This window comes from Schistocerca cancellata, chromosome 1 (genome assembly GCF_023864275.1).
Source record: "Schistocerca cancellata isolate TAMUIC-IGC-003103 chromosome 1, iqSchCanc2.1, whole genome shotgun sequence".
Lineage (NCBI taxonomy): Eukaryota > Metazoa > Arthropoda > Insecta > Orthoptera > Acrididae > Schistocerca > Schistocerca cancellata.
The window spans coordinates 235,497,672-235,522,021 of NC_064626.1; the positions used below are offsets into that span (position 1 = coordinate 235,497,672).

General features: G+C 40.2%; 1 protein-coding gene across 1 annotated transcript in view; it reads right to left on the minus strand.

Moving 5' to 3' along the window:
• Positions 1-12,710: 12,710 nt before the first annotated feature.
• LOC126170077 (armadillo segment polarity protein) overlaps positions 12,711-24,350 on the minus strand; it is an 88,247-nt gene continuing 76,607 nt past the window's right edge. The window contains 4 exon segments of the mRNA XM_049920695.1: positions 12,711-13,536; positions 13,538-13,660; positions 13,662-13,708; positions 20,119-20,224. Coding sequence (XP_049776652.1) covers positions 13,483-13,536; positions 13,538-13,660; positions 13,662-13,708; positions 20,119-20,224 — 330 coding nt within the window. The 3' untranslated portion in view covers positions 12,711-13,482.

Sequence of the window (24,350 nt, forward strand, 5' to 3'; positions counted from 1 at the left end):
TTACTTCATTTGGGAAATTGCAAATTTTATAATGAGATAAAAATCCAAAAACGTGAAAAAAATTTTTTCCTGTTCTAACTGATGACAAATGCAGAGCATGAGATTGCTATTTTAAGTGAATCTCGCATATACAATGCACATCAGTGCAATTTTGAAAAAGTGAGAGCTGAAAGGACACTTTCACTCAAAGAGATGGGACTGCTCTCACAGTGTCATTCATGCACAGTAATGCTGAATAGTTGCTATCTGTGCAATATGTTTATCTTCAATAATCAACTGGAAATTTTGGACCACATATGAAAAGACCAATGTTCTACTGACTCATAAAAATCTGGAAAACGGAAAATGAGAACTTAATACTTTGCACAAGTCATGCTACTCTTCTTTTTTGTGGAGATAAATTCCTTCTCTTCCTAGGTTCTTGGACATGTGCGCTGGAAGTTCTGAATCATTAGTTGCCACCTTTCAAGCTCATTGTGACAAAGAAGTACGACCCCTCCAGATTTCACCTTGTATTTGAGGCACCTACAGCAATAGTGGACTAACCCCAACCTTCCTCCAACAGAGATAATCAAGGTAGAAAGATACTGGATTTAGCAAACATATTCTGTTCTTTACCCGGTCACTGGATGTTACAACTTTTAGCTACTAGAAGTACTGCAGGACTCTTAAGTGGATTATACAACCCAATTACATCTTGACCTTTAAAATTCCCGTTTTTTTATGTGGGTAAGTCCACTTTTGCACTACACATAACGTGACTTTCAGCAGATAGTCATTGTTGCATTAGGTGTACAGCCTCTTTCACGAAAGGATTTCTATTTGCTTTTGGATTCAAAGGTATTTCAGACTGAGTTCTTTCCAATCCAAGTATGAAAACATTGACATAAGCAAATACAATGAGGAATGAAATACAATGTACTCATTGAAATAGTTACAAAGTAGTGAGAATACAAATAGTTATTGTTCTTTATATACTATTGTAGAGGTATAGGATCTATAGTTTGTTTACATCATTGAACAGCTTTAAGAAACAATGTCATGAAATAATGTGATTACAACAACCACAAAGGTTTCCACAAACTGTTATTACACATCATAATCTTCACAATCAAGATATGATATGGGCAACATATTTGCAGGCTTTGCAACAGCTGTCCTCAGGTTCTTATAAGAATCACAGTGAACTGGTGGAATAAAGTCCAGTAGACTCAGTAAATGTTTCTTCTTCAGTTCACTCATTGCATTACCTTCTGGATACAGCTGTCCTAACTCCTTTATAAGAATTGATGTCCTCTCGGACACATCGACTTTATTAAACATGTCACCTGTTTCACTGGAATATTTAAAAAGTATATCAAAAGGCAGCTTTTTCCACAAATCGTAGCTAATGGATCCTGAAAAGCTCTACTTTGGTTTGATCAACCGATATTTTGCGGTTCGTAATATTCCTTTCAAGTGTTTTGGTTGAAAAAAGTCATCTTTACCCATGTGAACTAAATTGGAAGACTTTTTCTTCCTACCAGCCTCAATAATCTCATTCCAGTGTTCTGAAACGTAAACACTTTTAAAATACTTCTTTTGTTTTTCAATCAAACCAAAATCTTGATCTCAAGGTAAATACAAATGACCATTGACTAAAAATTTGTGATCAATTTCATTTGCTATGTAAATAGGATTGGAAACCATGTACTGGCACATAAGTGAGAGTTTAGTATTCCTGTTTTGACCTCCTCACTGATCCGAACACATAATTAACTGGGAAGATTTCACAAAATGGTTAACATAGTACAACAAACATGAGCCAATCTCCTGAGGACCTCGAGATGCTATCGACTCGTTCCAAAGAAATGTGAACATCATCATCCCCTACGTTATTAATACTGAGGCAATAGGTCCACATTTGCCTTTTGTAATAGCATACCCCTGTTGACAATACAGGTGTAGGCAAAGTTTTCATCAGGTCAAATATCATAACTGTAACATCATCATTTGATTTAGCAAGCAAAGTATCGTTCTGCAAGCCTTTATGTGCACACTCAGCAGTCCTCAAATGTTCGTCTTTCTCCGAGATGAACGAACTGTCGTTTGGTAAAGCCATTATTTTGACCTGGAAAGAATCACATTTCTTACATGAATCCGAAATAGGTGGATGGAAAGATAAATTAAACTGTTCATTGAAGGTTTTGCAAAATATATGATCGGATACTGGGTTCACTGTTTCTTTGGAATGTAATGAATACATAATACTGATATTTAAATCAGGTGACAAATACTTTCTACTCAATTTGTGTACGGCATAGTGACTTTCATACACTGGAAATTTGTCGACAAAATACTTCACTTCAGCTATTTTATCTGACGGTGTTTTGTTGGCAGATTCACATTGTCATCATTGGTCAAATGGAGCAGTTGCACTAACACCTTTCTGCTTCAATATTCTGTCTATTCGTCCTGCAGATACTGCCAATGTGTTCTGAAAAGATGGTTTGCACACTTGCACATCATTACCATGAATATCAAGCAAAAAGTATTGCCTGATATTTTCCCGTTGAAAAAGGAACGTGGTATACATTCGTGAGTTTTTACAAACACGGATAACGTTAAATAGAAAGGCCAATAGCAAATCGAAGTTCGCCAATCCGTAATAATCATAAAATATTTTACACTGCTTGTCTGCACTTATCTTTAGGTGGCATTGCTTCATACAAGAACATGGTCCCATTCGGCATTCTTTTTGAGGTGTAATCTTGCCCTTACCATTTACATATTCTTTGTCTTGGGCTCATCTCTGTTTTCTTACATTCCGTTTTCAATCTCTCTCTTTCCTCAAATGCTTTTTGCCTTTCATACTGTACACATTATTAGGGGATGAGGAGGATGCAGATGGTCCTGGTATTGAGGACATTTCCAAACCGTCATTAACATCGAGCCCCTCTGTATCACATTCTTGATTGTCACCTTCCTCCTCCGATTGAAACATATCTGTGAAGTTCAATGTCAAACATGCACACACAAACAATAACAACATGCCTTGTAATTGTTCCTCTATAGTTTTAGGTTTTGTGTTTTGATCCATCATTGTAACTTCAACAACTATAGCCCAACCAACACACTACACCTGCACTACGCGATTACACGATGTGAATCAATGCAGAGTGACGCGAATTCTGCGATAGCAACTACTACACAAGGCAACATCGTCGCATAGTGCTGGGCATGACTGCGCGTAGCGAACGCTGGGGGTGGTACAGGGAACTGTTGTCAGTGCCTCAGTGGTCTACTGGATCATAGTCCACTGACTAATGAATCATAGTCCACTATTGCTCCATGAAAACGTGACAAAGCCTCAGCGGAAAAAGTAGTAATTGGCCCCTCATCTGCATTACCATACAGAATTTATATATCGGTTTTGTAGGGTTTTTATACTTCACATAGGCATCATTTCATGCAGGTAACTTAACACGACAACAAATGCGGGTTAGTTCACTCTTGCTTCAGCGACTCATTTGTCAACTATGTTGACCATTAGACAGAGTATTTTTCTGTCACTAGAAGCCATTTTACAGACCATTAACAGATAATAGTTATGTCAAAATAACTGTAGTTTCCAGGCTATCACCATGACAATATTCTCAAGGGGCAATCATCAGCAAACCTTCATTATGTTTTCCTCTTTGTTTCAAAATCTGATCATATGTGTGTGGCACTCCACAAAATATGGGGCATAACTGGTATAAGCAGCCAAAATTATACAGATGGTACAGCTTGGTGGGCCTGAAAAAAAAAGTTTAATGAAATACCATTGTATGATGTTCTTTATTTCTAAATGACATATATCTGTAAGACTGCTAGTAGTCACACTTTCATTTACGTTGTCAACTGACAGTATACAACCTTGCTTGTGTGTTACCGACATTAATGCAGCAATCCGAGAAAGATAACAGACAAACCGCAGCAATGTAAACATTGGATGTGTACGCCAATGCGATATGGCGCTAAGGAAACAGGCAATGAAAACAGTCATTGGGTTTTCAACAGCATGTAATTCATTTTATATAAACAATTAATTAAGTACAACCAGACGTTTTCTGTTTTACAACATTATTATAAGGAAGGACGAGGTAGTAACGCAGAGTTAACATCAAATAAAACATGTTTCCCTTAGTACAAAATCAACCGGCTACCTCATAATTCATGTGTGGTCATTAAAATCAACTGTTTCCTCTTTTTACAACAGTACCTCAATGAACATTAAATTCAGATTACTTTCCTTTTGTACATTACCATAACAAAAATGAAACTCACATTACCTTATTTCCTCTTACACCTATGCCTATGTTACAATAAGTGTTCACAATGCTCACCATTCGATTAGACACATGCTTTATTATGGTGAAATCAGTTTCAATACACTCATTTTCACACATGCACATTTGTATTTATGGTACTGGCTGCTTCAAAATCCTCTGCGTATGTTCGTCCCCTTTATTTACTTACTGAGCAAAAATAAATCCCTACATATGATCCTAAAAGTAAAAATCCAGTGGACTTGAATCAGGACTACGAGCTGGCCATTGATATGGGTCAGAAAGTCCTCTCCACCATCTTGAAAATTGTCTGCTCAAAAATCTTGAAACTCTGAGACGAATATGGGGGGAGAGCATCATTGTGGAGAAACGAAATGTTAATGTACAGCTAATGGAATATCTTCTAATGAAGTCTGTAGCAATGTTTCCTCCAGAAGGGTTTTGGTAATTGTTACCAATCAATCGTGCAGGTAAAACATGAGGCCCAATAATGTAATCCTCAATTATACCTGCCCATAAGTTTACGGAAAAGCAACACTGAATATGTGATGCTACTACTTGGCGCACAAAGTTAGTGTTCATGGAGTCATAATGCCTGCTTCACGTACTGCCACCATCTACCATCTTGGTGATACGTTTGAAGATGGTCTAAAACACACTGAAACAGGTAACCTCCTATAAAAAAAATAAGTTTCTTGTGGTTGTGACTATGCATGTGCATTTTTAAGAAATATCGTGTAGTTCAGGATTAGTGAATCTCCCTTCCATCCTAATGTTGAACACAACCGCGATAATGTCTACACAGGTAACTTGACATATGTCACCAATAGGCTACTATGACTCAACCACGTAAGCTGTAGTTGCCTATGTGTTTGCAACTCATGCTCGCGAAGTCAGTAAGCACAGCAGTAAATAACATGAACCAATTGCTTACATAAGTGCACCTGTGGGCAGAGCAGGCACCCCGTAGTGTTTTGATCCTGTTTAATGAATTCCCCAGTCTACTGTGCATAATGTTTACACAAGTCACATCTAATACGGGTGTACTGTCCAGAGTCTACTTGCCCAAAAACACTGCCTTGAGATGAATCCCCCTCCCCTTTCCCCCAAGACAACGGTAGGAAATGGAGAAATATGTTACTAGATTTTTAAATCAATTACTTGTGTTCTACTGACAGGATTTTTTTGACAGCTTATAATGTTTGCACCCTGCAGACTGATATTAGGGTAGATTCATTCCTAACTCTGGCCCAGTTAGTTTCATCTTGAAACAAATATGCCTTGCAGGCTGTCAAATTTCAATGTGGGTGTTAAGTAAACCTGCATTCTCAGTGCAGACCCGTAACACACACAAGGTCTTCAGTTGAGAATATGGCACAACAACTTGTGTATGCTGTCTGTCAACATGGCCTGAAGTGTCATTCCAAGCATGACAATACACACATTCTCAGTGCAGACCCGTAACACACACAAGGTCTTCAGTTGAGAATATGGCACAACAACTTGTGTATGCTGTCTGTCTGTCAACATGGCCTGAAGTGTCATTTCAAGCATGACAATACACACATTGTCAATTTATGGGAAAAGGGATTGGTAACATGTGAAGCTGTCCACCAAATTGGCGTACACAACAGCAATGTCATTTCGACATTCAACTGCTACCATGCAAAACATTGGAAACGTGACTTAGTGGTCATGAGCACTTAAAACTGCCATCTATAAATTTTGGCTCTTGAAGTACCATGAAGACAATGCCGCGACTTCGGGCTGCCTTTTTGGAGGCAGCTAGTAGCCACGACTGCCAGGCGAGCCTCGACTCGGGCTGCCTGGTCAGCTGGTGGAGTGGCAACAAGGCCCGCCAGGCTGCGCAGTGCACTGTAAGAACTTGAGTCCTGCCAGGGGTCCGTGTGAGTCAACTGCTCACTGAGTCGCATGCCCGCCAGGCACTACACAGTTGTGAGCATGAAACCAAATCTCTGTGGCCCGTTTGCAAGTAGTTTTTTACTTCACACAGTATTTCTCTTCTGGTTGATATTGAATTGACTGGTGGCTGTAACGTCAGGTAACAGATGATTCCTTAAATCTCTTTCACTGTTTCTAATTGTTAAAGCAATGTATTGTTAGGTGCACGTTAAAAAACAGGTTACCTTACGATACAGTGAAAAGAATTAATTTTATTAAAGGTCATCCAACTAATTATCGAATTTTTGTAATACTGTAGGCCCTTCCCAAGGCAAATCTGGCTTATTTCGCATCCATTTTCTTAAAAATCAACAGTTTAAATTTATTACTTCAGGGACCGAACACAAACCCTTGTACTGTGCAAGACCATATTGACTCATTGATTAAAAACCTTACAGCTAGGGAAATCTGTATAAATTCCAATCAAATTGAGTGCTTTAATACTCTTTACAATTTTCTACAATAGAACTACTACTTATTTCAGACGAAAGTGTCACGAACAGGATTAAAGGACATTTGGAGGGACTTGGAAAAACTCTTATCCAGTTCTGGGTGTTTAAAATATTTAACCAAATAGTTAAATTTTATTTGTTTATAAATGCATTGTTTTATGTATAGGGGAGTGCTCACCTCACTGTCCATCACATTCTCAGCACAGTGTTCCTATTGCTGATACAACCAGGTCACAATCAACTAAAGTCTCATACCACTGTCAGCTTCCATAACCTTGATAGCCTCTTGAAAAACTTAGAAAAGCTGAATTAATTTGTCAGCTACCTGGTAATTCTAGTTCCTAAGTAAGTGCATTTTCCCGAATTCATGGAAAACTTAAGTAATTTGTCATGCTACATTAACCCAGATTTTAGCATAACACACAAAGTATTCCAGCAAGTCTCAATGAGCTGCTTTTCAGCTAACTGTTGCTGTGAGATTTTTACATGGCCACTCCTTTTAAACAAAATGTATTAACATCAGGACTATAATCCTGCAACCATTTATTATCATGGGTGTGGCATAAAACAGCACTACGGGAGTGGTTGTTACATGGAAGGAGACAATCATTCTCAAGTACCTTTTGTACATTTTTGCCTGATTGGTGATGAACACTCAACTTATGGTTTGTAAATATAATTAAAACACTCACATTACTTTCAGTTTCCCCTGTATACATATATGCAGCACTTTTCTTCATATCAAACGGGAACTCTGCAACAAACAGGACCCGATATTTCCACTGCAACTCTCATGAGAGTGAATGCATAGTCAAATAACCCCTTTAGTGTAGACATCTGCCCACATGTCAGTTGTATACGCCCATGTACCATCCTTCATATTCTGTGACATTTGGAGGATCATAGCCACACAACATTCATCAGCCTTTTTGTTTACAGTGCGAGAAATGTTGAAGGGTGAGAAGCGCATCTCTCACACATGCAGTGGGTTACCTTCACTTCCACCAAAAGGTTGGCTTTGTAGATATTCAGGTGTCGCAACAGAGTACTGATAACTGCCATCAAAGCATCTATAACTTATGTTAAGTTTTGTCATACCATGTTATTTCTTGATATCTTCAGATGGGTGTAGGTTTTCTTTTTTAGTTCCAGGGGAAGTTCTTTTTTCTCTTCCATACATTTTCTAATTCTTAGACTTCGGGAGGACCTTTTCTGTTTGATATGTATTTCTGACATATAATAATAATAATAATTATAATGTACAATAACCCAAAAGAAAACCAAAACAATTGTTGCATTTTTACACACTGATCACCTTAGTGTCTCGCGCTGTACTGTCCGCATAGGCTTGCATTAGCTGGCCACAAAAGTGGGTGTTAGAGATGGGCCACAGATCCTGGAAGACCCATAGCCTGTGCCTGTGCATTAGTGAAGGCACGATTTTGAGGCAGAAAACATTTCTCAGAACAACTGATCTAGCCTCATAAACGTTTGAAAATTCCATGAGTTATACTGTGGATTTCATGTGACAGCAAGTTCTATCCACTTTCAGTATGTCAAAAGGCTGGACCACTGATCACATTTAAAAACTTATAAAGCTGTACCACACAAAAACTAGCTTGTGGAAAATGACCCAGGAACATTACACGAACAAAAACATAAAAAAAAATTTTAGGCGATATTCCACCTGTGGAACAATGCGTAATAAAAAATTAGCTACTTAAGATCAAGTTTCAGGAAAGATCTCAGAAAGGTGGATGCCTTAGAAATAAGCAGATAAACTAAAGGAACAATTGTATAAACCAATAAAAAGTTACTTATGCTACACTCATTATAGTATTACACATTAGTGTGTTACATCCATTATTTTACATTACAAGTTATTTTTCTTTACAAGGCATCAAGAATACTCAAGAACATCCTCAAACCTTTATGATTCTCAAAGGAGCGCCGGTGATTCAGAAAGCTAATCAACTTATCAGCGGCCAGTCATTTCCTTCTCCCAGTGCTGCCTGTCTTTGTGCTGCACCACATCCTGTTGGCTCTCGGGCACGGGCTGTTACCCGAACTAGAAGAGGGCCTCAATGGTGCATCATGGCTCATGCACTCTGTTCCCGGTTGGGCCCATGTGGGCTCAGGGGGGTAAATGTGGCAGGATGCACGGGTCTGACTGGGACAGCTGTGTCAACCCAGGCAGTATACAGTTGTCTCCAAACAATCAATTTGGCCTCTAGGTGTCCACTGCAAACAACAGCACAAACCTTGAAGTACCTAAGTGCTCAGAAAAAGTTGGCAAGAGAACACCACAAATGGAAACTGAGCAATGCTGTCAGGTTAGCTCCAAAGACAAGTGTGGAATATGTTTGACACCTGAATGTTACTGTAAACGAGTGTGGAGGTGGCAGAATACAATGAACGTCTCAGGTATGCAGTTCCGGTTCTGTAGGGAGATGGTCCAGTGAGTATTACATATTGTTGTTGGTGCCTCTCATCTCTGTTAAACATAATTTTGAGGGCTGTGCAGGCAGCACTGGGACAGCATTTACCTACAGTTTGTCCAGCCTTACATGTAAAGCTTCAGTGATGGGTTCACCATTCAAGACGATAACGCACAGGCACAACACATCCACTATGTGAACAATGTCCTAGAGACAACAATCAATAAAATGGAACTGAATGGCCTGCAATACCAGCTGAGAAACCCATTTAAGCATCATTGAAAAGAACTGGAACCACAAGTGCATTGTTGCCGGAACTCTCCTCACGTATGGGATGACTTCAGGAGAGCCACCATTGAAGGTGTTTGTCAACGACAAACACATTAGAAGGTTTTCGCGTTTCGCTATCGTCGACTCCCTCAGATTTCATATTGTTTCCCCCTTTTGCACCCATTTCATACTTTTCGTGAATTTTCACACATATTTGGGTGTATTCTTGCGAAATTTTTTGGGCATAATTCTACATCATTTACATAATTTTTTGCATTCTTTCACCACCATGGATCCTTGCTCCTTTCATCTGTGTCAATACAGAAAAGTTTCCTTATCCCTAGCCAGATCCCAGTCATACATACTATTCCTGCATTGTTGCTTGGCTCATGGAATCCCCCCCTAATGGCCTTACCATCAAATTACCCATCTCTGGCTGCCACCCCTCCTTCTGCCTGTTCAGATTCTGTCAATCATTAGCCCTCACCAACATAGTCCCACAACACCATATCAACCAAGCTCAAAATCTTCTTGCACTACTTTCTCTCCATTCGCAAAATCCTCCTCCTATGGAATCCCAGATTACTGGAACCCATAACAAACACTGAAATTCTTGCCTTGCAGGGACTTGAGCAACATGCAAAATGCCACCTCAAAAAGCTCTCCATCCCATTCACTTCCTACTCCCGCCTGTGCAGACCCACTACACTTACCCCAAACTCCCTCCGACCACGACACAGATTCCAGAACCTAAAGAGACCCACAACACAGTCATTAACGTATCTTCCAGAAGCCTTAGCCCCACAGAAATATCAGTCATTTCCAAAGGCCTCATCTTTTGTCCCACTCCCTAATTCAATCATGCAGGACTTGTTAAAGACCTCCTCTGCTTCTCCTGGTCCCTACAGTGGAAACACTTTCTCGCCACCAACTTACCAATCAGACTCAACCAAAGACCAACATTGAAACTTGCCTAACTCAGTTCACTCCTCCATCCAACTGTGATCCACCCCCACTTCCCCCAAACCACCTTCTGTTAACTTCGTAGAATTTCTTAACCTCGAACCTTGCCTCACCATAATTCCCCAAATCTCTCAACATGCAAACTAACCCTACATCCACAGAAAGAACTGCTGTCCACCATCTAACCCTACCTGTGGACAAAGGCTCCACCACTGTTGTTTTGAACTGCAAGGAGTACCTGGCGGAACGACTCAGCCAGCTGTCAGATACTTTCACCTACAAACCTTGCCACCGTGACCCCATTCCAGAAAGGATATAAGTGCATAAACCTAACCACCCAGGACGCCTCATTGTGGCCGGTTACTGTGTCCCCACAGAGAGAATCTCTGCTCTCGTAGACCAACAATTACAACCTATTACCCGGAAACCTACCCTCCTATATAAAAGACACCAACTCTCCACAGTTCCTGTCCGTTTACCACACAGTGCCCTGCTCATCACTATTAATGCCACCTCCCTGTACACTAACATTCCTAAAGCCCATGGCCTTACCGCTATTGAAAACTACCTTTCCCAATGCCCAATGGATTCAAAACCAAGTCGCCTTGACTAACTATATCCTCACCCACAATTACTTCTCCTTTGAAGGCATTGCCTACAAATAAATCTAGGGAACAGCTATGGGCACCCACATGGCACCATTCTAGGCCAACCAATTCATGGGCCATCTTGGGGAATCCTTCCTAAAAACCCAGAATCCTAATCCCCCCACCTCATTCTGATTCACTGATGACATCCTTGCTATCTGGATCGAAGGTGAGGACACCCTATCCACATTCCTCCAGAGCCTCAACAACTTCTCCCCCATTTGCTTCACCTGGTCCTACTCAACCCGACAATACACCTTCCTAGATATTGACCTCCACCTCAAAGATGGCTACATTAGTACCTCCGTCCATATCAAACCTACTAACCACCAGCAATACATCCACTTCTGACAGCTGCCACCCGTTCCATACCAAGAAGTCCCTTCCGTACAGCCTAGCTACCCGTGGTCATCACATTTGCAGTGACGAGCAGTCCCTCTCCAAATATACTGAGGGCCTTACTGAAGCCTTCACTGACCGTAACTATCCTCCCAACCTTGTACAAAAGCAAATCTCCTGTGTCTTATCTTTCCACTCTCCCATCACCTCCCAAATTCCCACCATCCAGCCACAGAGAGCATTTCCCTTGTAACTCAGTACCACCCGGGACTGGAGCAACTGAATTACATTCTCCATCAGGCTTTCGATTACCTCTCGTTGTGCTCTGAAAATGAGGAATGTCCTGCCCACTATCCTTCCCACCCCTCACACAGTGGTATTTCGCCGTCCACTGAACCTACACAATATACTCGTCCATCCTTACACAACCCCAGGTCCCAATCCCTTACCTCATGGCTCATACCCCTGTAATAGACCTAGATGCAAGACCTGTCCCATACATCCTCCTACCACCACCTACTCCAGTCTGGTCACTAACATCACCTATCCCATCAAAGGCAGGGCTACCTGGGAAACCAGTCACGTCGTCTACAAGCTAAGCTGCAACCACTGTGTTGCATTCTATGTAGGCATGACAACCAACAAGCTGTCTATCCACATGAATAGCCACTGACAAACTGTGGCCAAGAAACAAGTGGAGCATCCTGTCGCTGAACACACTGCCAAACATGATATCCTTCATTTCAATTACTACTTCACAGCCTGTGCCATATGGATCCTTCCCACCAATACCAGCTTTTCTGACTTGTGCAGGAGGGAACTTTCCCTGTAATACAGCCTACATTCTCGTAACTCTCCTGGCCTCAACCTTCAATAGTCACTGTCCTCACCCATCCAGCCCCTTGCCTGTTCCCATTCCAGCACTACACAGCCGTCATTCCACCACCACAACCAGTCTCTTTATTTCTCTCCTTTTATGCTACTTCCCACCCACCCTCAGTCTAACCTGCATCACTTCACTGTCTGCCACCCCTATCATACTATCCCTCCCCCTCCCCGCCACAGTGTGCTTCATACCCCACCCATTTGCTACTCCCAACATGCATTGGTGCTGCTGCTCGCAGTGTGGTTTTAGTTGCCTCTGTGTGTGTGTGTGTGTGTGTGTGTGTGTGTGTGTGTGGCATCTCCGCTATATGGTGAGTAGCAACTTTCCTTCTCATAATATTGTTACATTCCACCTTGGATTTTCCTCTGTTTGACAGTAGGTAGGACGATACTTTTTTTACTTGTGAGGGAACATTTTCTGAATAGCAATAATAATCAAACACCTTATATTTAATAACTTTATTTGATGTTCTGGCTAAAGTAAGAAGAAAAATATATGGTCCCCTACATGTAATTAAAGAATATCCAAGATACTTTTCGTCTGAAGTAGGAAAGCAAATGGACCATTCAACATACACGAAGCAGAATTACACAGCTAAAAGTACTCAGTATTATAGCAGATTTCACTACACATACATAAATGTTTTGCTACTATGATCACACACAATTTTATGACTGAGTGATATGAACAATAACTAATGATATCCCCTGCAGTGCTCAATAACAGTTACATCTAATTAAATAACTGTGCGTGAAACTCACAAATTTATTAAATGAGACACATAATTCTCACTTAAAACTGCATCTACACACCTAATGTATCAATTATGAGGCTATTAATGCAGCAAAAAAATCATCTTTCCATAATGACAGTGGCTTACACATCATTCTGTTTACATAATATTCCAAAATCTACATTACTCAGTAACATTTGCTTCCAATTCATTATACAAAATGGAATAATGAATCAAAATTATATGAGAACACTCAACAAAATTGTTTATAAAATTTTGGTTATGAATTCTCACAAAGCTGTCATGAAATAGGAATGATAAACCTAAAATTAACATGTGAATGAGATATCTTCACTGTGGTACAGCCAGTCTGCCACACACAATAACCTTCTAACATGCAAAGTATGTCACTCACTTCACCATGAACATAAAAACATACACACGTTAATAACACTCCTGACAGACACCGCACCAAATCTAAATTACAAGTCAGTGTCATACCAAGCAGCCACTTGGTTATTGTCCTGTGGTGGGCTGTGGTAATTCCTCCAAGTGGTCAAAATTGAGGTCTGTTGATTCAGCACCTGGTACATCCATGGTGTCCATGGGTCCATAATTGGATCCACCACCGCCGCCGCCACCACCAGTGGCAGGGTGAGAGTTTTATGTCAAGTCCTTGAATAGAGTCTACTGGTAGCGTGTCATAGCCTGTAAAATTACTTAAATGTAAATCTACTGCTTTATGATGAACTGATGCATATAAAAATTAAATAGGAATCTGAAAAACAATTCTTAATATGGAAAAAAAATCAGAAACATAGCTGAAAATTAGATCTACAAATTGTCTTGGGAGTTACAATGACTTTCTCCACATGAAGCTTCAGTATTTGGGAACTTTGCTAATGAGAACAAGAGGAGAAAACTGAACCAATTGCCAGGTCAAAAATCACGCAAAGTACTGGTTTGGAAATATAAAAATCTGGTCATTTGCAGTACTCAGTAAGTTAAAAGTGAAGCAGTTGGGGAAATAAGTAAAAGTAACTGTTATTAAGCACGTATTTCCATACTTGTGATTTTGGTTCAATTCAAAAGCTGATGTCAAAATAAGCTGTTTACCAGTCACTTGCGAACAATCAATTTCCTCTGTGGTATCTTTCCTGCTGGAAACATGTTGAGGCTATAACTCACCTAAGTCATAACAGTGCTCAAATGTAATTAATTTTAATGAAAGACAACTGCTGAAATATTCATTTTGTAAGATTGTGAGCTCTACACAGGTAGGACCAAATTAAAATTATTAGACTGTATCGGTAGTATCCTCCCCTCTTTTCAGCTTACACATGTCCTTGCATTCAATGGAGTACAGCTGCTGTATTGATCCACAACAAAATACCCCGTAAGTGTTGCAACTGTGTTATTAATCAATATTATGAATCTGACACTACCGTACTTTATGCTCAGCTGATCACTTTAGACAGACCAATCTATTCTGCTGATGTCAGGAATACTTTCACATGATGCAAGCAGTCTACAGCCTATTGTGTGTGTGTGTGTGTGTGTGCGCGCGCGCGCCGCAATTGCGCTGTTATCACTTTTTATCAGGATGCAGCTGAATCAATAAGGATATGAGTTTCACATGTTTTATTAACTGGGCACATTAACAGTACACAAAGGGCAGTACAAACAAAGGACAATGTGGGCTTGCCCTTTACGGTGGAGTAATGTAAGTGAAGTATCAAATACATCAAAGCTTCAGATGAGTAGGCCCTATTTAGAATTCCACCCCCCCCCCCCCCCCCCCCCCACACACACACACCAGTGAATTCACATATATTTCTCAAAGTCTGCAATAATGGTATTTTTTCCTCAAAAACTTTGTTAAGCAAGACAAAACAAACCTACCCATGTTTAAAGAAACACGTGAACTTATCAAACTTTTATCATAACATACTACAAGCTGCTATGATTATTATTCCACTAACACTGGATTTATTACAAAAATCAAACAGATTTAGCAAGTAACATGATAAAACTACCATACAAATATTTAGTCTTTGATATACTTTTTAGTATTTTATAGTGATGATGATGAGCTATTTACTCTTCTGTGCATTTGCAGTGCTTATAACATGCTACTAAATACTTACTAAGACATAAATTTCTACATTCTGCCACAAATATATTACAATAAAAAAAGTAACTCTCATACTCTATCTTCAATTAACACAGGTATTAGCAGTATTGTGTGTGAACACAAACTCTATAAGCAGTGTAAAGCAGTCATTAATCATGCAGTGTACTATGTACGTGTTAATATGAAAGATACCAACTTTACTAATTTATGAGTTAGGAACTGGAGATATACCGCAACTCCCTGCTCGGTGGTCAGCTGCTATACAATACAACTGTTGTTAGATTCTTGTTGATGTTATAGTACAAATACATTACAGTTCAAGCTACCAAAATTGTGATCAGTATTTCATCTCAGGCACACAGTTAAAATGTTATCTTGAATTAATAACTGCACAAAATTACCTACAAACTATATTTTGGTAAATCCCTAATAACAGTAACAGTGGCTTGAAGGTCAAGCCAAGACTACAAACTGACTACCTGAGAGTTCAGTTCTTGGTCAGTTCTTCATGTTTTCCTAGTACTCAATGTGATTTCCAAGTGTTGGGAAAGATTTATAACTGTGAAAAATTGTATGTCTGGTGGCCAAGTGAGATAGTTCTAAGGTCAGGGGAAAGCAAGGGCATGCTACCCCTGACAGACTATGCTATAGAAAATGCTATGATGATCTTTGGTTTATTGGCTGAAACATAATAAATGGTGACATGGGTCAAGTATGAAACTGTGTTCTGTATCAATTCTAGTTTGTTTTTTGGGGCTTAACACCAAAACTAGAAAAATGGATATTTAATTGGTCTATCAAAAGAACTATCTTGCCTAATCATGCCTAGAAAAATATGAATCAGGACACTGAAAAAGAAGGTTGTGAAAGAGCACTGTATCCTCAATGGTAAGGCAACCAAATTTTATAACAATAGGTAACACAAGTTACTATTTAGTTTCATTGATGCAAGAAGAACATGCAAAAATATGAATGTGCAAAATATGTGGTAGACAGAAAGCACAGTAAAGCTGAACTGAAAGGGAGTAGTAGCAGTTACATGGAAACAAGAGCATACAGCAGTTGTTGGGGAACAGACACCCCCACTTTTGATGTTCAGAGAAGATGAGACAGAGGAAGCATCCAGATAACATAGGTTGGGAGGCAACAATCGGAATAGCTGGCAATGCCTTGCGGAATAAAGTGCTCTGGTATCAGATGGTCCTTGCCCACAGGTTGTCAGCAGTTATTCATAATGACAGTTTAATGGTTAGTGATACAACTAAAAAGAAGCCACACAGAGCATGTCATAAAATATCGATGCTTTCACATGTGGTTGTCCCTCTGATGGGGTAGGAAGCGTCTAGCGAATTCATGAACAGGTGCTGTCTCTTTGCCATTCATCAAGGGCATGGGAGGATACAAAATGGCCGATCTATAACACGATTTGAAAAGAAAAAGTGACAGTGACAGCTGCAGTCTTAACAATCAGACTCCCCTCAGCATTTCTCACTAATTAACTATGAGCTATAACAGCATTATCTGATATTAGTGAAGATAAAAATGGGCACCCACACAAGAGAATGCAGCATGATATACAGTGTGGTCAGAAAATATCTGAAACGCTTGTAGGGATGTTGCAGGGCAAGTTGTATTGAGATATGAATGTTACGAAAAAAATTCAGTATGTTGTGCTGTTTCAGAGTTATTTAGCATTGAAGTTAGCCAATCAGATCGTCGCGCGCGTAAATTCAAGTTTCAGCTAACGAGACAAAGCACTCGTTGGGCAACACTGCTCCTGGCAGGCCGCTTGAGTGTGAGCGCGCGACGCCCCGATTGGATAAATTCTATGCTAAATAACTTGGAAACGGAGCAATGTATTGAATTTTTTTCTTAACATTTCTGCCTCGGTACAACCTGCCCTGTAACATCCCTACAAGCATTTCACACATTTTCTGACCACCCTGTATTTCTTTTTGCTTATGTGAAGGTCCTTCTCATGATTAAGAAGAATTTGGAATCATTTACGTTACTCTTAACAAATTTGGCTGGTGAATTTGTTTCTATCTTTACTTGTTACATTAACTTTTCTTTTAATTTACTAAAGACTGTAAATTTGTTCATTTCTGCTACAGATAGTGACTTCTCTGCAAGTTTATTCTGTCCACACTGAAACGCTTGAAGCTAGTAACCTTAAAAATGTTACACTGTATTTATAGTTGTAATCTGTTTTATTAACAGCTGGCCAGGAACAGTAATTTACTGTAGTCTATGTGATACAAATTTCAGTAACCCAGTTCATCTACAGCTACATGATTATTCTGCAATTCACACTTAAGTGTCTGGCAGAGGATTCTTCGAACAACCGTCTGACTATTTCGCTACTGTTCCACTCTTCAAAGGCAGGCAGGAAAAATGATCATTATTTTTCTGTATAACCTCTGATTTTTATTTTATTATGATGATCATTTCTCCTATATAATTAGCAGACAATAAAATATTTTCACATTCAGAGGAGAAAGTTGGCGACTGAAATTTCATGAAAAGATCTCACGGCAATGAAAAATGCCCTAACTCGCTTGCCATATCCTGTTTTGCAATAGGCCTAATATTAAACGAGCTGCCCTTCTCTGGATTTTTCAGAGCCGTCCGTTAATCCTATCTGGTAAAGATTGCATACCACACAGCCAAGGTCTTCAGTAGAAATGTTGCATCTTCTAAGTGTCCTGCCAATAAAATACAATCTTTGGTTCGCCTTCCCCACAAAATTATCTATGTGATCATTACAATTAAAGTTGTTAGTAATCGTAATCCCTAGGTACTTAGTTGAATAGACAGCTTTTAAATTTGTGTGATTTATTGTATAGGTGAAACTTAACAGATTTATTTTCATACTCATATGGATGACCTCACACTTTTCCTTTTTCAGAGACCATTTCCGCTTTTCATACCATACAGCTATTTTGTCAATCATTTTGATGATGATGATGTTTGGTTTATGGGGCGGTCAACTGCACGGTTATCAGCGCCCATACAAATTCCCAACCTTTGCCCAGCCCAATCTCGCCTCTTTCATAAATGATTAAGACAATACAAACACCTAGTCATCTCGAGACTGGTGAAAATCCCTGCCCCCACCGGGAATCGAACTCGGGACCGCGTGCTCAGGAAGCGAGAATGTGACCGGAGACCACGAGCTGCGGACTCAATCATTTTGCAATTGGTTTTGATTTTCTGATTAAATAACAAGATGGTAAATGACTGCATCATCTGAAAATAATAGAGGGCTGTTCTGACTGTCTCCTAAAATATTTATATAAATTAGGAACAGTGTCAGAAATCTTCTGGAAATCCAGAAATATGGCATCAATTTGAGATCCCCAGTCAATATCACTCATTATATCATACGAATAAAGAGCTAGTTGTGTTTGACAAGAACGATATTGTCTGAATCTGACATGTCAAAAGCCCTTTTTCTTCAAGGTAATTAATAATGTTTGTAAACAATATATGTTCCGCAATCCTACTGCAAATTGTCATCAGTAAAATGTGTCTGCAATTCATAAGATTACTCCTACTTCCTTCCTGAGTATTGGTGTAACCCTATGCAACATTCCATTATTTTGGTATTGATCTTTTGTCCAGTGAGCAGTTGTATATGGGGCTATTGTATTAGCATCCTCTGAAAGAAGCCTAACTTGTATATGATCTGAACCCAAAGACTTGCTGCCTCTATATGTGATTTAAGCTGCTTCGCTACATAAAGGATATCTACTTTTAAGGTACTCATGTTGGCAACTGTTCTCGATTCAAATTCTGGAATATTTACTTCACCTGCTTTCGTGAAGCAACTTTGCAAAACTAAGTTTAATAACGCCATCTTACAACGCTGTCACTGATAATATTACCACTGGTATTGGGCAGTGAAGGATTGAGTGTGTCTTGCCTCTGCCGTACTTTAAATATGACCAGAATCTCTCTGGATTTTCTGTCATTTCAATGCAGTTTTTCCACTACACACATCAGTTGTTTTACTCCATGCATAGAATAGCTGAGATTATGGTCTTATGCCAACTATATGATTGTTGCCATGTGGAAATAAATTTTGCGCCATTCTTGGGATTAATCACACCAGCTTCAACTAAGTTTCATCGAATGCTGAGCAACACTGGCTGTTTTGAAGTAGTTTCAAAACACAGATTATCTGATGTGCACTATTATTTTACTGAGCTTTGTTAGGTACTTAGCCTGCATCTGAATTGGTTTTGCTGAAGCACAGGCATATCTGGAAAAGTAACTTACTGGGAAAAATTAAAAATACTAGCTAAGAGGCGCATTCTATCAACCAATGTCAATTGCTGACAACTTCTGGTCAGAATCTTTTCCTTTGTATCTTCTTGAGGCAAATAATTAATAATTGAACCAACTCTTACATATGGATGCCACAATGTTGCAATGATCTAGGTGGTCCGATGAATGACAATTGTAGCACTGTAACCACGATACCTTTGAGCTGACAATAAATAGTTACTTAAAACCTCAGTACTGAAGATGATATGCATTCTCTTCTTCAACAACCCTTACAATACCAGATACCTAAACTTTTTTTATAAAAAAAAGTTGGAGTTGAATTGACAATATTAATTGCTAAATAAATCGAAGTGTCAGCATCAGCAATGGGGCTGTAAATATTAACTGCAAACCGGTTATTATCCCTGTGCTAGTACAACAGCATTTTACAAATAAACTGGTTGGGCTTTATGACTCACTCAATATAAAGTTACTGATAAGGTAATTAAAATGGTCATGGATTTTTGAGCGTGTCAAAAACGTGATATATTTCATTGATTCAAGTTGATAACATATTTAAATGAAATTCTCATGCCTGTTAAGAGAGACATTTATATGAGGTAATAATTCCTTTTTTGTGGCCTGAAACACTGATACAATTTTAAGTAGCTATATTTACTTGCATATATTTTGGAGGATGAGGGAATGAACCTACCTTGCATCGGATACTGACGACCTCCATGACTGCTGTGAACACTAGGTGGTCCCTGTCCATACATTACTGCTGAATAGCCCTGGTCTGGGCCTAGTGCAAGCATATCCTGCAATGGGGTAGCAGATGCAAACAACCACATACAAATCATGCTTTATAAAACAATAATAATAAAAAACCATCACCGCTGGACTTTGGCACAGGCTTTCATAACTGGGCCTCTACGTATAACTGATGGGAATATCTAACATAACACTTTTCATGCAAAAATAAAAGCTAATGTACTATATATAAACACACAACACACATACACAGTAAAACAAGTTCAAAATACTAAAATATATGCACTCTATAACAATGGAGTAACTTTTAATACGATACATAGAATTTCATACATTAATGTAGTTTCCAAGGTTGCACTAAGATCGTTTTTCTACCTCATACTACTGCATATAGGATGATCATCTTCTTTAAGATTCATTTATAGAATAATATTTGCACTGTGCTCCTTACACTGGCAACCTTTAATGTAACTGAAGCATTTTGCTCTGCTTACACTTCACAGACCAATGATCTTCAAACTCGGCTGTGTTATTTTTTTTACTTTCATTTTCATTTTTCTCAGAAAGACCAGCAGAACACATATGTTGACCTGCTGATCCAAGTGAATATTGCATAACTCTCATTTTATTATAAAGTGAAAGAGCAATGTAATATGACTGCTCCATCTTCATCACTTCTTACAAGAATACAGTGTGGAGTCAATGGATTAATTTCCCAGTACTGATTACTACTGCAGGTTATCTGCTGTAGGCTCCTTGACAATGGCAAATGGTAGTAGCTGTTCAAATTGTCACCAACAATGTTGAAAATGTTACTTATGCTGCATACATAACTAAAAAGTACATTACAATGGATACCGAATTTCTCAGTTGCAGTCCTTACCAGACTAGGTGCACATTAATTTCATGTGACTCACTGGCCTGGTGCAAGTCTTTCAATTGGACATCACTTCGGCAACTGGCGTGTCCCTAACTTACCACAGTTATCAAATGGGGAAAACAGGATCTACAGTTTAACATAGAATTTGAGTTACATGTCATTTTCAGTGACTCCTCGCATTGTTGAGAGGTGAAGGCTAGGTTAAAACGCCGACTGAAAAAACCAAGGTTCAACCAGGGTTCGATATCACGACCTCTTCATTTCGAGTCAAGTGCTTCACTGCTAAACCACCAGGCCTAACTAGGGGTACATTCATCCAAAATTTCACAAGGAAAAGAGAGATTCTTCTGAAATAATCCAATTATTTTGGACCCTCTTATGACAAAATTCATTGAACCCTATCATGAAAAAAGCATATAATTTACTCTTGTTTCTCAAGAAAGGGTGGTACTAAAACTGAAACAAATGTTTACAATGAGTGATTTGTTCAACTCCTCGCAAGAGTAGTTACAAACACATAGCCAAACTACTTTGAATGCTACTTTGCGTGATTAACAAATCCAGAAGCATCCTCACATATGAGCATGCCAATATGAAACTATTAGCTAATTAGCAGCAACTCCAAATAATGAAATAATTGTTGATAAATAAGCATAAAATAAGACCTCAGAATCAGAAAAAACATGCTTCTACATCATAGATAATTTAGTGTTTTTTTTACCTTAAAATACACAACTTAGCCTTGTCAAGTTGCCAGCTTAAGTATTTGATTACCTTGAGGAATATTTTCAAACACAGAGGGCCAAAAGTAAGTACACAGTACAGGCTTAAGAAATGAATTATTTCTTGTGAAGATATCTGAAGTAGCAGCAAGCTATGATATTGACAAGTGTGTAGTTTCTTCATGTACCGGCTTTCATTAGTTACATCAGATGATTTCCTACAAGACACTGAGTATGTTAAATCTTGTACAACCAAACTTACATTACAAAAACTGATATACTGCCTCTGCATCTCATGCTACAAGTAATGCAGTAAACAAATATCTTATTTTTGGAAATTTCTCAGTATTTTCCCCAATTACTTTTAAAACAGCTGAAGTTCACCGTTATTATGCAAAATTCTCAATCAATATATGTGGAGAAGATGAAGGGGCCTGATATTTCCTAGTTATTACAAATGCACAGGTGTATTCCAAAAGCAGCCAAATGGAACCAGACTTTTCAGTCAGCTATCAAGATACCTTTAAAATGTAACAGCACACAACCTACATAAATGGGGTGTTTAGGGTTTCTATAACTGAAATGAAAAGGAAAAAAATGGCCAAATTGACCTGCTATTCAAGGTTTCTAAAGCAGAAATATACTAGACAAGAAACTACTCACTCAGGGGAAGTTCAATGAACTGCTATCTTCTAAAGAGAAAGCACACACAATTCTCAACACTATTCATTAGGGTTTTAAAAATCTCAATTACTTCAGACCATGCAATCCAATATGGTACAGCAGAAAGAGTAGCACAAGATGTGGAAGGTATAAGTGTGTGTGCTGTTGAAGTACGCCTGGTACATGGAAAAGCAAAAGGGTAAAATGACATACGCAGCCTTTGAAAAACTTAATCTGACACAATGGAAACTTAAATTAGTTTCTCAACTAATATTTAACATATTATGAAAAACTAAGCAAAACATACTGCACAAACTTCCATGAACTATGAAACAATTTGAAAATAAATCACAGCTGGACAAATGAAAAATAGGAAGAAAATTGGAAGCAGGAAATGAGGAAAGAAAAAAAAGGCAGGTACGCAGGTAGGGGATGGGGACAGGGTGGAGGGGAGGGGAGGGGAGGGGAGGAGAGGGAGAGGGAGAGAGAGAGAGAGAGAGAGAGAGAGAGAGAGACGGGAAACAAAGTGGATGAAGGGAATGAGCAGATGAAAGGTGATGGAGGAAGCAGCAGGAGACAAAGTGTAACAGATGAAGGCCAGGGGAGAGGGGGAGCAGATATAGTGAAGAAAGAGGGAACAGGGGATGGAAAGAGGAATGGGGAGGGCAACACGAGGAAGGGAACAGGGGATGGAAAGAGGAATGGGGAGGGCAACACGAGGAAGGGAGCATGATGGGAGGAAGGGAGGGTGCAGTGGGAGAAAACAGGAGCAGAGGGAATAGGGGGTGGAGAGGGGAATGGAGGCAGAGGGTGGGAAAGGGGGCAGATGGGATGACAGGGAGAGGAAAGGTGGGGCAAAGGGGAGAGGAAAGGTGGGGCAAAGGGGAGAGGATGGGCAAAGGGGAGGGAAAGTGGGGATAGGCGTGCAAAGGAGGGGAGAGGGGAGCAAAGGGGGGGATAGGCGTGCAAAGGAGGGGAGAGAGGGGCAAAGGGGGGGGGATAGGCGTGAAAAGGAGGGGGGAGAGAGGCAAAAGGGGGATAGGCGTGCAAAGGGAGGGGAGAGGAAAAAGGAGGGGAAAGAGGGCCTAGGGAAGAGGAAACAGGAGGGGAAAGAGGGCCTAGGGAAGAGGAAACAGGAGGGGAAAGAGGGCCTAGGAAAGAGGAAACAGGAGGGGAAAGAGGGCCTAGGGAAGAGGAAACAGGAGGGGAAAGGGGGGCATAGGGAAGAGGAAAGGGGCGGAGAAAGGGGGCATAGGGGAGAGGAAAGGGAAGGAGAAAGGGGCCGTAGAAGAAAGGAAAGGGGGCATAGGGGGAGGAAGGGGAGAGGAAAGGAGGGTGTAGGGGGAGGAAGGGGAGAGGAAAGGAGGGTGTAGGGGGAGGAAGGGGAGAGGAAAGGGGGGTGTACGGGATGAAGGGGAGGGGAAAGGGGTTGTAACGGGGAGGAAGGGGAGGGGAAAGGGGGTGTAACGGGGAGGGGAAAGGGGAGAGGAAGGAGGGTGGTGATGGAAGGGGGTGGAGAGGGGAAAGGGAGTGTGAAGAGAGGGAAGGGGGTGGAGAGAGGAAAGGGGGGTGGAGAGAGGAAAGGGGGGTGGAGAGAGGAAAGGGGGAGTGGAGAGAGGAAAGGGGGGCTGAGAAAGGAAAGGGGAGGCTGAGTGAGTAATGGGGGGCGGAGAGAGGATAAGGGGCCGCGGAGAGAGGATAAGGGGGTGTGGAGAGAGGATAAGGGGGTGTGGAGAGAGGATAAGGGGGCGCGGAGAGAAGATGAGAAAGGGCGGGGTGGAGAGAGGAAAGGGCGGTGCGGAGAGAGGAAAGGGCGGCGCGGAGAGAGGAAAGGAGGGCGGGGCGGAGAGAGGAAAGGAGGGCGGGGCGGAGAGAGGAAAGGAGGGCGGGGCGGAGAGAGGAAAGGAG